At 38.2% G+C, this 17,910-nt stretch overlaps 1 protein-coding gene across 3 annotated transcripts in view; it reads left to right on the forward strand.

The window, feature by feature from the left end:
- The window catches only part of HERC6 (HECT and RLD domain containing E3 ubiquitin protein ligase family member 6), a 55,496-nt gene extending 37,770 nt beyond the window's left edge, over nucleotides 1-17,726 (forward strand). Inside the window, exons 14-23 of one of the 3 annotated variants that reach the window (XM_077882828.1) lie at nucleotides 976-1,083; nucleotides 1,407-1,514; nucleotides 5,503-5,649; nucleotides 8,628-8,771; nucleotides 10,271-10,437; nucleotides 12,550-12,613; nucleotides 13,668-13,738; nucleotides 15,472-15,658; nucleotides 15,747-15,849; nucleotides 17,221-17,726. In XM_077882828.1, the coding sequence (XP_077738954.1) occupies nucleotides 976-1,083; nucleotides 1,407-1,514; nucleotides 5,503-5,649; nucleotides 8,628-8,771; nucleotides 10,271-10,437; nucleotides 12,550-12,613; nucleotides 13,668-13,738; nucleotides 15,472-15,658; nucleotides 15,747-15,849; nucleotides 17,221-17,432 (1,311 nt within the window). In that variant the 3' untranslated portion in view covers nucleotides 17,433-17,726. The remainder of the gene's footprint in view (nucleotides 1-975; nucleotides 1,084-1,406; nucleotides 1,515-5,502; nucleotides 5,650-8,627; nucleotides 8,772-10,270; nucleotides 10,438-12,549; nucleotides 12,614-13,667; nucleotides 13,739-15,471; nucleotides 15,659-15,746; nucleotides 15,850-17,220) is intronic. The other 2 variants (XM_077882826.1, XM_077882827.1) reach the window with 2 other exon arrangements.
- The last annotated feature ends 184 nt before the right edge of the window (nucleotides 17,727-17,910 follow it).

Raw genomic sequence — 17,910 nt, forward strand, 5'->3', positions numbered from 1 at the left:
TGGGATTCGATCCCGGGTCTCCAGGATCGCGCCCTGGGCCAAAGGCAGGTGCCAAACCGCTGCGCCACCCAGGGATCCCTACTGTTTGGATTTAAGAAAGATTTTGCCAACTACTATTACCAGACAGTAACTTGTGTGTCAGCAAGGACAATTTTTAGCTTATGTTTTGTTCCACACCTGACAAATAGTGTGTGCTAAATTAATATTCATTAATTAATGGAGAAAGGGCTAAATTTTTCAAAAGTACCTTGGATTTTTACAGTGCTTTTATTCCCAAAACCTAGAAATTGTTTCCAGAGGGTGCCTGGGTGGCTCAGTTGGTTAAGCATGGGTGGCTGAGTTAGTTAAGCGTCTGCCTTTGCTCAGGTCATGATCCTGGAGTCTCAGGATTGAGCCCTGCATCAGGCTCCCTGCTCAGTGGGGAAACTGCTTCTTCCTCTGCCTCTTCCCCCTACACTTATGTTTTCCCTCTCACTCTCTCTCTCTCAAATAAATTAAGAAAAAATTTTAAAATTTTATTTATTTATTCATGAGAGAGAGAGACAGGAAGAGACACAGGCAGACGGAGAAGCAGGCTCCATGCAGAGAGCCTGACATGGGACTCTATCCTGGGTCTCCAGGATCATGCCCTGGGGCTGAAGGCGGTGCTAAATTGCTAAGCCACCCAGGCTGCCCAAATTAATAAAATCTTAAAAAAAAAAAAAGAAAGAAAAGAAAGAAATTGTTTCCAGTAAACCTGTGCCCTAAGAATTGGTTTACTAATCTCTACTGCCAACATCTGTTATCTTTTACGGTATTTATGAAAAATGGATAAATTATAGATCAAAAACTGCAAGTTTTATAGGACTCTATTTTATCAATGACAAATGCATTGGGTTTATAGAGCTCTGTTCTAATTATATAATAGCCATATATATAATAGATTAAATCATTTATTAATAGAAAATAAAATTCACAAGTCATGTTTTCTTTAAGGTAAACACAGCTAACTGTCAACTACCAGAAAATACTTTCAACATAAATGAACTCTCTAATTTGTTGAATTTTTATGCAGAAAGAAGACTGTTTATGGATAACAACCTGGTAAGACTAACATTTTTATTTCTGAAAATTTTCATACTTTATAGGAGGATGCATTAATTAGCTTTGCAGGTGTCTTGTTTATAAATCAAGATTTGAAAATTTCTTCAGTATAATGCTGAATTGCTAAATTAGATGATCACTGAAAACTTAAACATATTTCACTCAGAAAACAAATGCATTTTCTTAGAAAGTTTTCCTCGGTAATTTGAATTCTTAAAAACAGATTCCAAAAAGTATAGAGGGAAACAATCTAAAGTGATAAGGCAAAAGAATTAAGTTTTTTTCCTTTGAATTATTAAAACTGTTACCTCTTATTTTTTTAGATACCTGCAGAAAACTCCAGTCCCATTATTTTCAGTGATTTTCCATTTATTTTTACTTTGTTATCCAAAATTCAATTATTACAAGCTGAGTCCCGTTTGAAAATACTGGTATGTATGTTCTATTGTTTCTTTTTTTTCATTATCCAAAGTTACAAACATATACAAAATAGAGATAATGTGTAATGAGCCCCCATCACAAAGTTCCATTTATCATCAACATTTTGCCACACTTTCCCCATTTATCACTTTTGTTGGTTTTGAGATTGTTACTATTTTAGCTGAAGTATTTTATTTGTTTGTTAATTAATTAATTAATTAATTTTAAAAATATTTTATTTATTTATTCATGAGAGACAGAGAGAGAGAGAGAGAGAGAGGCAGAGACACAGGCAGAGGGAGAAGCAGGCTCCATGCAGGAAGCCCGACGTGGGACTTGATCCCAGGTCTCCAGGATCACGCCCTGGGCTGAAGGCGGCGCTAAACCACCAAGCCATCTGGCCTGCCCTAGCTGAAGTATTTTAATGGGATTCCTAGGCTCAATTTTCTTTCACCTCTCTATACTTCAATGCATTGTTTCGGGTTGTTTTACTTTTATTCATGCTGAGATTCATCAGTGGGTTCAGGTGGTGACCACATGATTCTTTATTATAATATTTACCATCAACATTTTATTTAATAATTTTATCCATCGCTTTGGTTGAAGTTTGCAAAATGGTGTTATTTTTAATCGTATCATTCCTTCCAAAGTTATTAGCTGAATTCTGTAAAGAACTTTTCCTCATCCACCAGGCCATTTGGCTATATTCATATAAGAAAATATAATTCTTTAATTATTAAATGTTGCCAAATCATTGTACATAGAGGTCATACTAATTTATGTTACTACCATCAATGTACACACTTGAATTCGTGCAGGCTATTATCAAGCTTTGTACTCTATTCCAATTCGAGAGGTTAATCATGATATTTCAGTTTAATTTTAATTTGCTTTTCTCATTATTATATAATGTCTGAGTCCTCACTTTCTTTAGATAATATCCACTGTTTTCCTTCTATGAGCAAATACTGAAATGATCTAGTAACTGCTCTTTCTCTCTCCCTTCCCTCTCCTCTATCCAGTTTTAGCTACCACTGTGATCTTAGTGTTTGGATTTCATATCTGCTGAAGAGCTTGGAGCTTGATAGGCAGTCTCCTTCAGATATTTTTTTATTCCCAGATAATACCTATGAGTCAATCTGTGAGTTTATTCTGTTTTCCATTTACTCTCTTCCTTCTGCTTCTTTTCTGGTAGTTGTAATATTCCTACATAACATTTACATGCTATTTTGTCTCTTTTATCTCCATCAGCGTTAGTTAAGTATTTGAGTGGTCACCCCACTCCCAGACGTTATACTAAAGATTTTCCAAACATGTTTTTTTTGTGTGTTTTTTTTTTAAGATTTTATTTATTTATTCATGAAAGACACACAGAGAAAGGAAGAGACATAGGAAGAAAGAGGAGAAGCAGGCTCCATTCAGAGAGCCTGATGAGGGACTCGATCCTGGGACTCCAGGATCACACCCTGAGCCAAAGACACAGCTCAACCGCTGAGCCACACAGGCGTCCCTCCAAACACATTTTGATTGCTGAGGCCTGTTAGGTTATTCCTCAGAAAAGGTTCCTATCTATTTATACTTTAAAGACTCACAGGAATCAGAAGTCATACCCATTACTTTTATTAATAATTTAAAGGATACAGGCCATCAGGTGAAACGTGGAGAAGTCTGGGACATCACATGCACAAAAGGAGCCACTCCAATTATAAAACATTTCCGTGATACTCTATTAATTATACAGCTTATGTGATATTCCCCAATGACCCATGCCCCATAAATCCATAAATTCCAGGTTTATTTATATTAAGCAATGTAGATGGACAAGGTACATCCTGCTAAAAGCATTCCACAGATAAAGACTCTCTCTCTAGTTACTATTATTAGTGTCTGTCATCAACATGTTTACAAGATTTGAATGCGACAGGTCTTCTTTTGTTTTCCAGCCACCTCTTTTTAAATTTTCCTCACATCCTGGTAATGGGAGAAAATTATGTTTCCTTTAAACAAGTTCTTCCCTCTGTGGCACTTTCTTTTCCAGCAATGTTCTGTGTAACGGACCTACTCTTAGTGAGGGGTTAGTGAGGGCTATGTGTATAGTCGAGCCAGGCAGATTGCATATCATGAAGCATTAGGAAAAGTTTGAGTAGAAGAAAACTCTTTGTTGTGGTTGCCATGAGTAAAATTTAAAAAGGAGACTCCACAACCCTAACCTCCAAAGGAGAGATGATAGACATAGTCAAAATTGTGAACTCCAAGCTATATTATCAATTCACATGCATAAATGTAGAAAAGGGAAACCAATACATGGAGAATGAGAGTAGAGGAACTGGAAAATAAGATAAAATGCAGGTTTCTTGTCTAATTCTTGGTTAGGTGAATGAAGGTTGGGGGCTACTGCAGCCATATATACCTCTCCCTGCTATAGTCATTGGAGGATATTGCTGGCCACTCCCTGTCACTCTGAGCCATGGGTCATGTAGCTCAGGAGTCAGTATTGCTGAAGTGTCCCAGAGCTACAGACTCCTGGGCTATAAGAGGAGATGATCTACAATCAGGAAGGACCAGAAATGGCACTTGTTCCATCTCCCTACGAACCTGGAACTTCTTTACAATAAACGTCTTCAAGATAAAGCCAAGAAATCTAGTGGCATCACATAATTTCTTAGTATAAAGTAGTGGCAGAGGTCTGGGGCAGGCTTTTCCAAGCCTGGAATCACATGCCCGCCTTTCTGAGATGCTTGTAAAGTGCTGCTATGGGCAACCGCACTCAGCCTGGAAACCTGGAATTGGATAGCTATTATCCACCGGTCTTGCTGTCATGATTTGCGGGACAGGCCTATAAAGAGCTACATTGGTTTATGATTCCTTTTTTTTTTTTTTTAATTTTTATTTATTTATGATAGGCACACAGTGAGAGAGAGAGAGGCAGAGACACAGGCAGAGGGAGAAGCAGGCTCCATGCACCAGGAGCACGACGTGGGATTCGATCACGGATCTCCAGGATCGCGCCCTGGGCCAAAGGCAGGCGCCAAACCACTGCGCCACTCAGGGATCCCTGGTTTATGATTCCTAATACTACTTTTTGCCCTTAGGATGTAGCAAGAGCCCTAGATGAGTGTTAAAGTTCAAAGCAAGGACAAGTCCAACACTAGATTTTTAATCCAGGGGAGTTCAGCAGAAATAAGATCCAGACTAGAGTGGTAAGGAAATGCTGAGAATTCAAAAGAGCTAAATGGAAGTACTGTGTAAGGTGACTGAGAACAGGTAAAAAGTAAGGCTGCAGGCAGCATATTTTCTGGGACCTCTGCTACAAATCAGGTAGATGGACCACAGTTAAGTGAACAAGAGTATATCTTCTCTGAGCAAGTCTTTCCTCTGATATTTTCCCTAATTTAACATCATTCTTGAACTCCTAAACTGCTCTTATATTCTTGAGGATTATGGTGCTAAAACTCTGCTTCTTAAGACTGATGGTAGGGATGCCTGGGTGGCTCAGAGGTTGAGTAGCTGCCTTTGGCTCAGGTCGTGATCCTGGGGTCCTGGGATGGAGTCCTGCATCAGAATCCTCTTAAGGAGCCTGCTTCTCCCTCTGCCTATGTCTCTGGCTCTCTCTCTGAGTCTCTCATAAATAAGTAAATAAAATCTTAAAAAATACTGATGGTAGATTAATGTCTCAGCATATTGAATACCACTATATTGCCTTTAAGGATCACGTTTACTGTAAGTAAGATAGCTTGTAATTACTTAGCTGTACCTCCATGGTGACTAACCCCCTGTATATTTCTAGATGCCATGGTTTCACACATCCTGTGATCTCTTTATCCTCCATAGTGTAATGTAGATATGATGCCCTTTTTTCTTAAATAATTACAATCTGAGTATATATAGCAATAGGAGGGATAAGTATATGCTATGCAGATTCCATTTATTTGAAATATTAAACACTTCCTAGTTTTCCTATGAGATTCCTAAAATATTTCCTTTTTTTTGGACTTAAAGCAGAAAGAATACCTGCCTTGGGGGCAAGTGATTCCATACAACGAACTCCATCCATTTACACTTAGAGTCAGACGACGTCACCTAGTTGAAGATGCTCTGCGTCAGTTAAGCCAAGCTGAAGACACTGACCTCCATAAAGCATTCATGGTACAGTAAAAGTCTCTTTGGACATTTTTACTAATGTGAAAGGGGAACATTTGTATAACATAGCAAAGGAAGAGCCTGCCTTTGCATCTATAGTTATCAGCTGAAACGTTTTCAGAATTCTAGGGTGCCTGGCTGGCTCAGTTGGAAGAGCATATGACTCTTGACCTTGAGGTTTTGAGATCAAGCTCCACGCTGGGCAAAGAGAATACTTAATAAGTAAAAAAATAGTAATTCCTTACTTCCTTTTAGAGAAAAGCTACGGGATGTTTAATTAAATATTGGAATTATGTGTAAGCTATTCATTACCATGGCCTACAAAACTGCTACATAATGAATCATCCCAAAGCTTAATGACTTAAAATGCCAATAATTTATTATAGACATCTGATATTCAGCTAAGGATCTGCTAATTTCGATTAAATTCATTTAGGTAGATTTGTAGATTTTTGTCTGCACTTGTTTACATGTTTGGGTGTTGGCTAGGAACTGGCTGGTCTAGGCTAGATTAAGGTAGGCTGGGGCAGTTTGGTTCTGCTTCTTGTGCTTTTCATCTTCCTGGGACCAGCAAGCAGTGCGAGAGGTGTAAGATAGCAAGTCCAATCACACAATTAACATTGCTTTAGTCAAACCAACTTATGTGGCTGAACCTAAGTCAAGGGCTGATGAAATATACTCAGCCTCTTTAATAGGAGAAACTGCAAAGTCACATGCAACAGACATGGATCAAGGAGGGTAAAGCATTTGGGCTATTAATTCAATCAACAAGAGCAGATAGAACAGATACTTTTCCTATATTTTGGCTCTAGTTTTAGTCATAGACTATCTACTATATTGGTTCTAATGTCATCTTTCACTTCATTCTTTGTGGGTACCTGTAGGGTTTTTACTGTGTTTATCTCAGATCATTTGTTCTATTGAGGCCATAGAATAATGAGTAATTCTTTATGTAAAAGCTGGACTCTGTCCAGAAAGGAGTGGATTTTCCTAGTATCAGCCATGAAAGGAAGACTTAGGTTCTCAGAGAAGAAACCAGAACTTAGAGGTTAGGGCTCAGACACCTGGGGACTAAATGGGAAACACAGAAACTATTTTATAAGCCAGACTTTGTAGTTGTGTATCTCCTTCTGTATCTACTTTCTTTTAAATCTTCTTTATGAGAAATCAATAGAAAATTATTCTGCCCACAGGAGATGACAAAGAGGAAGGAAGGTTAACTTCAAGGTAGATCCAATAAAAAAAAATAGACTCTGAACAAGGCAAGGTTGTCAAGGCCAGTTATGTATGGGTCTTGACCACAGTGAAGGCAGACTTGCCAGTGTATGTAAGCAGAAATTAGAAAACTGGAAATGAGCTTAATCTCTTATTGGGATATATGGATTGAATGTAAGATGAGCCCTTGGAAATGAGATGATGGTCTGTGGCCAAGGAGTCAGTTAATCAGTGGCAGAGATAAGATCTTTCAGGCTAAGAAAGGAGAAAGAGAACATTTAGTGGAGTTTAGTGATGCTTACATTAAGAACATAAAAAGTAGGGCAGCCCGGGTGGCTCAGCGGTTTAGCACCGCCTTTGGCCCAGGGCCTGATCCTGGAGACCCCGGATCGAGTCCCACGTCAGGCTCCCTGCATGGAGCCTACTTCTCCCTCTGCCTGTGTCTCTGCCTCTCTCTCTCTCTCTCTCTCTCTCTCTCTGTGTGTGTCTCTCATGAATGAATAAATAAAGGTTTTTTTTTAAAAAAAAAAAGAACATAAAAAGTAGGGTTACCTGAGTAGCTCAGTTGGTTAAGTGTCTAACTCTTGATTTTGGCTCAGGTCATGAGATCTCAGGGTTGTGGGGTTGAGCCCTGCATGGAGCTCACACTCAGCAGGGAGTCTGCTTAGAACTCTCTCTTTCTCTCTCTCCCTCTGCCCCTCCCTCCCTGTGTGCTCTCTCAAAAATAATAAATAAAAATAAGATCTTTAAAAATAAATAAATAAAAATAAAAAGACAAAGAGAAATTGGCCAGGAAAGGAAATAGAAAAGTAATTAGAGAGGTAGGAGGAAATTTGGGATAGTATTGGCCACAAAGACCGAAGGTCAATTTTAGAGGAGGACAGTTCCTACAGCATAATTTTTAACAAAGTTAGAACAGTTTTGGCTTCTCAAACTTCATATTTGGGTAGGTTAAGCTGTCATACACATTCAGTGTGAATAGTGTTTAAATTGAAAATGTAAAAAAATTAATTTTTTCAAAAATATTTTAAAAAGTAAATAAGGGGTACCTGGCTGACACAGTCAATTGGTAAAGCATGCAACTCTTGATCTCAGAGTTGTGAGTTTAAAGCCCCATGTTGGCTGTTTACTTAATAAAATCTTGAAAAAAGTAAAATAAAATTTAAAAAGTAAATAATAATAGAACTGAAAAAAGAAAAAGAAAAGGACAGTCCATAATGGCTTCCCACACGAGGGCAATGGGCAGTTCCTTCAGAGATGCTAAAACCCAGGGGGACTGGGAGGGTAATTTATCAGAAGTTCTAATGCGGGGAGAGAGGCAGGAGAAACCAAATAGTTGTTGTTTGGAGCCAAAGTTGTAAAATCTGAATGATTTTACAGACAATGAGACAGAAGGACCAGGGATCTGAAGCACATCAAAATGTGGCTCAAGCCTCTGGTCAACATCACCGGTAATGCTGTCTTGCCAGAATCCCCCTTTACTTGGGTCATGTGGCAGTGTAAAGGACTCACACACGATAATCTGACAATGAATAGGTTCAGGGCATCCCTTGCTCAGCAGGAAATTTAGGGAGAGCAGATTGCAGTGAGGTATGGTCTTGAAGGGATATGGGATTCCAGGAATTCTGATGATTATAGAAATTTTGAAACTTTTCCACAAAGATCAAAGCATCATATTTTAAATCTGATCCTATGCGTTCTCTTTCCTCAGGTTGAATTTATTTATTTATTTATTTATTTATTTATTTATTTATTTATTTATTTTTCAGGTTGAATTTATTAAAGAAATTCGATCTATGGGATATGGGGTAAAATCCGAGTTCTTCTACAGTATATTTGAAGAGATGACCAATATAGAATATGGGATGTTCATGTATCCTGAAGAGGGTTCCTACATGTGGTTTCCTGCGAAGGTAAGTCTTTTATTTTTTTACAGTTTTTCAGAACAGAAAAATGTATACCATATACTGCAACATGAAAACCATAATAATAATGTAAAATTAGGTCACATAGAGAGCCTTACTCCTCAAAATATGGTCCACAGAGCATGAGCTCCAGCATCACTTGGGAGCTATTAGAAAAGCAGAATCTCAGGTCCCACCCCAGATCAGTGTGTGAATTTTATAAGATTCCCAGGTGCTTCTATGCATATTAAATTTTTAAACGTCTTTTATGAAGTATAGTTGAGATACAATGAAGTACATATCAGGTGTCCATTTTGGTAAGTTCTGATATACACATATACCCATGAAATTATCACCACAATCAAAATATATAGTGAACATATTCATCATTCCACCAAATTTCCTCATACCCCTTTCTTTCTTTCTTTCTTTCTTTTTTTTTTTTTAAGGATTTTATTTATTTATTCATGAGAGACACAGAAAGAGAGAGGCAGAGACACAGGCAGAGGGAGAAGCAGGCTTCATGCAGGGAGCCTGACGTGGGACTTGATCCCAGGTCTCTAGGATCATTCCTAGGGCTGAAGGTGGGGCTAAACCGCTGAGCCACCCAGGCTGCCCCTCATAAACCTTTCTAATCCCACCCTCCACACTCCTTCCATCCATGCCCATGCAACCACTGATCTGATTTCTGTCGTTATAGAGAAGTTTGAATTTCCTGGAATTTATATAAATTCCAAGATTTCTATTCCAGTGCCAGCCTTGCTGTTAGCAGGTGAATGACTGTGCCACTTAATTAATAGCCTCAATCTACTTGCCCTAGTAACTTCTTACAGTAATTGTGAGGATAAATGTTTAAAACGCATTTAGCATTTTAGGCCAGCGGTCTCTTGGCTATGCTGTAGTGGTGGCCTAGCAAGATGTGGCCAGTGTTTTCTCTCATGTGAGACTACAAACAAAGTGCAGAGAGACGAGTGAAGCCGATTTCACTAGGACTCTTTCCTTCTTCCTTCCAACACCTTCCCTGACCCATATGCTTGTCTCTGTCAGCACAGCTAGGCTGAGGGCAGTATCACCAAAGGGACACACTCATCTGACACTAGTGACATGCCTGATGCACAATGAAAGTGTAGATAAAGTGCACTCTTCCCTCTGTGGTGTCTTTTTTTCTACATGAATTTGAAGGCAAAGACTATAAAATTAAATAATGAAAACCTTGGCTTAAAGGCTATCTGAGCATATTTTTTCATATTCCAGATATGCTGTCAGTAACAAAAAATAAATCCATTCACTTAATATTCTGAACTGTTCCTTTGTATTTTAACTTGTGGAAGAAATTTAAATTGTATTAAAGCCTGTGTAAGAACCTCAAACTTTATTTTCCTGAACCATTTTGTTTCTAATTTGTGACTTTTAGAAAAGAGAACCAAAACTAATTTTTACTAATTATCCTCTTGCATTATTTATTACTTCTAATACGTTAGGGATTTTTTTTTCTTCTCCTTTTCCAGTCTAAATTTAAGAAGAAAAGATATTTCCTTTTTGGGATACTGTGTGGACTCTCACTATACAACTTAAATCCTGCCAATCTTCCTTTCCCACTGGCTCTGTTTAAGAAACTTCTGGACCAAAAGCCATCATTTCAAGATTTAAAAGAACTCAGTCCTCTTTTGGGGAAGTAAGTAATATTTTTCCAGAACTATAGTTAAGTCTCAGTTTTTCAGGAACTGATGTTAATCACACACATACACAAAGTGATAAGGTCTTCAATTTCAATAAATGTATACTCTTTTGATGAATGTGAATTTTAGCCTGACTTAAAATAAAGTACGCCATCTGGGGATTCCTGGGTGGCTCAGCGGTTTAGTGCCTGCCTTTGGCCCAGGGCATGATCCTGGAGTCCCGGGATTGAGTCCCACGTGGGGCTCCCTGCATGGAGCCTGCTTCTCCCTCCTCCTGTGTCTCTGCCTCTCTCTCTCTCTCTCTTTCTATGTCAACCATGAATAAATAAATAAAATCTTTAAAAATAATAATAATAAAGTACGCCATCAAAAAGAAAAGCCAAATGCTCTTTTGATTATCACCTACAACAGACCTCTGGTGTACTATCTTCAATTTATCTAGATGGAAACAGTACATGATATTCTTTTTTTTTTTAAGATTTTTTTAAAAATATTTTTTAAAGATTTATTTATTTATGATAGACGTAGAGAGAGAGAGGCAGAGACACAGGAGGAGGGAGAAGCAGGCTCCATGCCGGGAGCCTGACGTGGGACTCGATCCCGGGACTCCAGGATCGCACCCTGGGCCAAAGGCAGGCACCAAACTGCTGAGCCACCCAGGGACCCCCTTTTTTTTTTTAAGATTTTATTCATTTACAGAAAGAGAGAGACAGAGAGCACGAGTGGGCAGGAGGAGAGGGAGAAAGAAAATCTCAAGCAGATCCACACAGTCTGGAGCTCAACACAGGGCTCAAAACCTGAGGTCATGACCTGAGCCAAAAATTAAGAGTAGGATGCTTAACCACTGAGCCAACAGGAACCCCGGAAATGGTACACAATACATATGTGTATATATATATATATTTTTTTGGGTACACAATATTTTTAATAAGAATCATACTTGCTATATTTAATAAATCATATTTTGTCATTTAATGTATTTAAATATATCAGCATATCATCTTTATTTTTTAAGTATTGAAAACTACTTGTTCTAAGTTAGAAGGCAAACTATATCCTGTGAGGAAAATACTGGCAACATATATGATAGACAAAGGATTAGTATTGCTGATGTATAAATATAAATATATGTATGTATACATATGTGCCATCACACAGAAATATATATGGCTGAGTGTACATACATATGGCCAATCAAAAAATGAAAATATGTTCAACTTTACTAGTAATTGAGGAAATATAAATGGGAATGAGATGTCCATTTTCTGTTTACAGACTGACAAATATTAAAGTTTTTCATAAAATACAGAGTTGGGGGATGCCTGGGTGGCTCAGCGGTTGAGCGTCTGCCTTCAGCCCAGGGCGTGATCCCGGGGTCCAGGATCGAGTTCCACATAGGGCTGCCTGCAGGGAGGGAGCCTGCTTCTCCCTCTGCCTGTGTCTCTGCCTCTCTCTCTGTATTTCTCCTGAATAAATAAATAAAATCTTAAAAAAATAAAAATAAAAAATAAAATAAAATACAGAGTTGGCAGATTGGGAAAAAGGATTCTCTTGTCAAGTACTATTAGTGTAAAAATAAACTGCCTAGATTTATACTGTATGCCCTGTTTAGAAAACAGGATTTTTCAACCTTAGCAACACTGACATTTTTTGCTAGATCATTCTTTATTGTGGAAGGCTGATCTGGCATTATAGGATGTTTAACAGCTTATGGGGTTGCTACCCACTAGATTCCTGTAGCGACCTTCCCCTAATTGTAACCACCAAAATCTCCAGATTTTGCCAAACTGTCCTCTAGGGAACAAAATCACCACTGACTGGGAATCACTGGTCTACAGGAAGGGGCTCCTTTCTGTAATTTCCATTAAGACAGAGCAGTGTCTGTGTTAGCAGGGGCCCAACCAAACTGTAAAAAGAGGTAAACTCTAGGAAGAGGGAGCAAGAAGGTAAGGAGAGGACATTTATGTGGCATTTTATACATTTCTATATTGTTCAAGATTTTTTCCATTGAACATTTATTACTTTTGAAATTTTAGAAGATCAATAAATATAACTTTATTTTTTAATTTTAAATTAAATACAACTTTTTAAATGAAAATTTTCATTAGGAATTTGCAAGAAATTCTAGATAATGAAGCTGATGACACTGAAGAACTTTACATATATTTTTCTGTGAGTACCAATGCAAACCAGATTATAGTTTAACTTTCATCTGTTTTTAAGTATAATTTCTATTATATTACTTTAAATATGGGATTCCTTTTTTTTAAATTTTCTACTCTGCACTCCTGGGATTCCTTTTTTGAAGGGAATTTTACTTCTGTACTATATAAGACTTTCCTCCTACCTGCCCGTTCTTTGATAGTTACGTTTATATACTCTCAAGGTGAAAATATAGCAGTTATGCAATCAGTGTGAACAATGTAAACCACTAAATGCTTAAGACAATATACAACATAAACTAGGGTAGGTTTTAAAAATTTTTTTATGTATTTAAGATGCTGCATAATAATAATAACTACATAATAATAATTAACTACATAAATAGTTATTTAGCTTCCAGTTATTTAAAATCTTTTAGGTTAGAATGTATGGGAATAATGAATAATGCTATTGTGGTTGTGCCGGGGAGGGAGAATTTATTCTCCCTTTCAAAGTCCTTTTAGTTGGACTAGGAATCAAAATGACATGAGGCAGATGAACAGGAGAATATCAAATTGAATTTTGTACTACGAGGAATGCATACAGATATGAAAATTCCAAAGACAGGCAAAATGAGGTATATATGTCATTCTAAACTAAGGAGAAGGGTAGAGGCCTGGACTTCAGAGCGAAGGCATGCAATTTACAGGAAGATGAAAAAGAGTAAATGTTGGATAAACAAATGTTTGCTGGGCTACTCAGAAACAGTGAGACTAAGAGGACTTTGATCCAAAGCACCTTGCTAGGTTCCTCTGCGTCTACCATGCCTAATTCATATTATAGTAGTGTCCTATGGTGATAGCTCTCTTCCTGAAGCAGGTCCTCTAACTAAATTATTTTTAGACATTTGAGGGTGAAGTCAATAAAGAGCTTTTCCTGAATCTGCTGGTGGGCGGGGCTTTAACATTTTGTTTTGTTTTTTCTGATTCTGCTGGGTTTTGACTGCTTTTAACTCAGAAATAATCTTCGTATCAAAGTGGTCCCTGCAGGTGATTGAATTGATACCTGAACATTTTCTTTACAGATATACTGGGACAAAAATAATGTTAATTTAATTCCAAATGGGATTTCTGTACCTGTGGACCAAACCAACAAGTAAGTTTTGAGATTTAGAACATCTCCTATGAATACACATAAAATGCTTTTTTATCACTATAATTTATCAATATATTTTAGCTTCTCAGATGATCATTTTAGCTCCTCATCTCTGAGGAAGATAAAAAGGTTACAGGTTGGGATGCCTGGTGGGGAGGAGGGGTGCTCAGCGGTTGAGTGTCTGCCTTTGGCCCAGGGCGTGATCCCAATTTGGGGATCGAGTCCCCCATCAGGCTCCCTGTGAAGAGCCTGCTTCTCCCTCTGCCTGCGTCTCTGCCTCTCTCTGTGTCTCTCATGAATAAATAAATAAAATATTTTTTTAAAAAAAGGTTACAGATTAAGAGAAGGGGAAAAAGGACTCAGGATTAAATATTCCCTTTGTAGAACTTTTCACTATTCATTTAACAATAATTTTTGAGTCCCTTAGATCCTATTTTAGGTGCCAGAGATACAGCTGTGAAACAGACAGACAAAACCTGGAGCTTGCATTCCAGTGAAGCAGAAAGACCACTTACAAATAAATTATTATGTAATATAAGGTCAGATAAGTATGAGGACTGTGACAAAAGAGTCACAGTCTGATTTACAGTAGTGTTATGCTGGAGCCTGCTGCCATCTGCTTATGAGAGCTGACTGTTAAAATTTTTTTTAAGATTTTATTTATTTATTCATGAGAGACAGAGAGAGAGAGAGACAGAGCCACAGGCAGATGGAGAAGCAAGCTCCATGCAGGGAGCCTGACATGGGACTCGATCTCGGGTCTCCTGGATCAGACCCTGGGCTGAAGGCAGCGCTAAACCGCTGAGCCACCCAGGCTGCTCTGATTGTTAAATTTTCTAAAATGTTGAGAGTTTATCATTAAAGTATTAGTAGCATGAAATCAGCCATGGTGGGAATATTTACACCACAGAACCGGCAAATGCTGCTTTCATTTTTTTCTCTTTAGAGAACTGGTTGTTAACCATTTACCAGCACATCATTGTTTCCAGGGGAGGGCAGACAGGGGTTGATTTAGATAGGACAGCCCGCTAGGAGAGTCCATGAAACTGTTCAAAGGGTGGGAGACTTTCATGTTTCTGGTGGCTATCTGGTAGAAATATCTCCAAGTAGTAACCCTGTGGTCAGAAAATTCATCATGGTGGGAGGAAAAGACAGACTTTTGCAGAAATAATTTCTACATAGTGACATATGTTGTAAGAGAGGAGGGCAAGGACAAGAGAGAACCAACCCTGAGAAAGTCATGTTGCTATGGAACTCTGATGGTTGACAGAAGTTACCAAGGAAAGAGGGACCACTGCAAGCTGTGGCCTAACTGCCAAAGAGACAGTGAGCCCACAGAGCTGAAGGTCAGTTTGGCCAAAGATTCAAATGCCAACTGGGAAGAGGCTGCTGTGTCAGGCTGGGAGTCAGATCAGGGGAGTTTGGAATTTACCCTAAGGGAAGTGGAAAGAAAACCTTTGAAAGATTTTAAGATGGAGAATTATATATTCAGATTAGGTGTTTTAAAAGTATCTCTCTTGGAGAAAATGGCAGCAAAACAAAGTCTTAATCCTTCTACATACTCCTAGGTTCCTTCCACATGTTTTTAACTTCTGTCTGCCTATATAGCACTGTATGGTATGCAGGAATTATTTACTTTTCTTTCTCAATAGAAATGATAAAAAGGGCAAAATAGAGAATATTTTAGTGAACGGTAATGTATGTTATTGGGTTTATTTTTTTCTTCTCTCAAGGAAAGAATATGTTTCTGCATGCATCGATTACATTTTTAACACCTCTGTAAAGGCAGTTTATGAGGAATTTCAAAGAGGATTTTACAAAGTCTGTGACAAGGAAATACTTGTTAAACTTTTCCAGCCTGAAGAACTAATGACAGCACTGGTTGGAAATAATGATTATGACTGGAAATATTTTGAAGAGGTTGGTGATAACTAAAGTGCTCCCAGTTCTTCCAAACAACTTCTGTATATTCCCCCTAAAAACCTGTTTTCTCCCTATTTTTCCCAAGAATTCACAATATGGTCCAGGATACCATAAATCACATCCTACTATACTGATGTTCTGGAAAGCTTTCCACAAATTAACTTTGGAGGAAAAGAAGAAATTCCTCTGTAAGTATTACTAATGGATGGATTTATAATTATATATCTTTTTAAAGGCAAATATTTGCCATGAAGTCAGTATTAAACTTTTTTAAAGTTTATTTTATCTGTTTAAGTAATCTCTACACCCAATATAAGGCTCAAACTCACAACCCTTAGATCCATAGTTGTATGTTCTTCTGACTGAGCCAGCCAGGCGCCCTGCCATGGAATTACTATTAACAGTGGGTCACACATGTTAACAGCAAAGCCAGTCAGCAAAGCTTCCTAAACCAATGCTCTTTCCTCTTATAAAAGCTGGTTTCCCATTTAAAAAAAAGATAATAAAAAAGATATTGCTAGTTGCCTCCTAATCAAGCCTTTACTCTCACATTCAAAATGTATATTTCTCTAATACTATTTTAGAAATAATACCAATAGCAGTGACCACTGATAATACTAAGAGCATTTATTGTGTGCTTAGCCTATGCCAGGCACTGTACTGACCACTTCATATCTGTTACCTCCCTTTATCCTAATAGCAATGTTTTGAGGTAGAAACTTAATTTTTCCCCCATTTCAGATCTGAGGAAAAGAAACGACGCATTTAGTAGCTTGTCTATATTCACACAGCTGATGCATGTGAGAAACAGACTTGAAACCCAAAGCCAAGGCTCTGAACCACTAAACTTTGTGGCCTTGTGGCACAAGAACTTCTCTCAGGGAGCACCCTAAGGTTTAATGGCGTAGTCTCCCACCTCCCATCCCATTTTGCAGCTATTCCAGAGATATACATCTTCTTGCTATTTTTGTTGCTCCTAAGGACGTTGTAGGACAATTTCAACTTCACAAATCTAACCTACTTCTCCACAAACCCAAACTACCTGTCTAAACTTCTCTCTTAATGGGAAACTTTTGCTTCAGCCCATTAATTCTACTATCTGTGCATTCAGTAGGTTTACTTACATCTTCCTACCTCTGGCTTTTTCTTGGGCTTTTGCCTTCTACCTCGAAAGCTTACCCAACTCCTTTCCTGGAGAATTAACTAGCCAGATGTGACCCCTGTAAGTCTCCCTGCTACCCCAGCCTGGTGCCTCCCTCAGTCTCAGGCCTTCATTAGGCTCTCCACCTCACCTAGGACTTCCTAGTTGAGCTAAATACACTTCCACGTATCTTGCTATTCTCGTTTCATGTACGTGATTTTGCCCAGTTGGACCATGAACTCAACTGAGGACAAAGACCAAAAGTCATGATTTTTCCATGTCCATATGGCCCTGTGTAGTTCTCCCTACACAGGAGTACTCAGTGATATGTACTGAATGAAGTGATTAATTTCTTCCTTTTCATTTTATGTTTTGTTCTTTCTATGAAGTATCTTAACCAAAGTTTATTCCTTTCTAGTTTTTCTTAGAGGAAATGACAGGCTGCCTCTAAGTGGCAAACAGGAGATAGGAATCAAATTTCGCTGTCCGGAAACTTTCAGTGAAGCAGATTATCCAAGAGCACTGACCTGTCATAATATTCTGGACCTTCCTCAGTATTCTACAATGGAGAAAGTGGAGGAAGCCCTTCAAGTAGCCATCAACAGCAACAAAGGATTTGTCTCACTCTGAGTCACAGAACAACAGTGATCCACAGAGTTTTGGTGAGGCCTCAGAGTCTCAAGCCTTCCACTCTTCTGTTCTTCCTTAGGTCTAAGTAGCACAAGGGGTTGAGAGGAATTAGTTGACAAATGTTGGGATAAACAACAAAATGATGAATCAAGAGTGATTAAAAAAAAAAAAGAGTACTTTTTAAAAATGAATCCACATTTCTTGACCCCTAAATTTACCAGAATGTTTGCTTTCTACTGAATCATTCCTGAACAATAATTTTCAGTTAAAAATAAACTGAATTTTAAAAACTAACATATTTTTTAAAATGTTGTATACTGGGGCAGCCCGGGTGGCTTAGCGGTTTAGTGCCACCTTTGGCCCAGGGCCTGATCCTGGAGACCCTGGATCGAGTCCCATATTGGGCTCCCTGTATGGAGCCTGCTTCTCCCTCTGCCTGTGTCTCTCATGAATAAATAAATAAAATCTTAATAAATAA

The sequence above is a fragment of the Canis aureus genome, chromosome 33 (assembly GCF_053574225.1).
Source record: "Canis aureus isolate CA01 chromosome 33, VMU_Caureus_v.1.0, whole genome shotgun sequence".
In the NCBI taxonomy this organism is placed as follows: domain Eukaryota; kingdom Metazoa; phylum Chordata; class Mammalia; order Carnivora; family Canidae; genus Canis; species Canis aureus.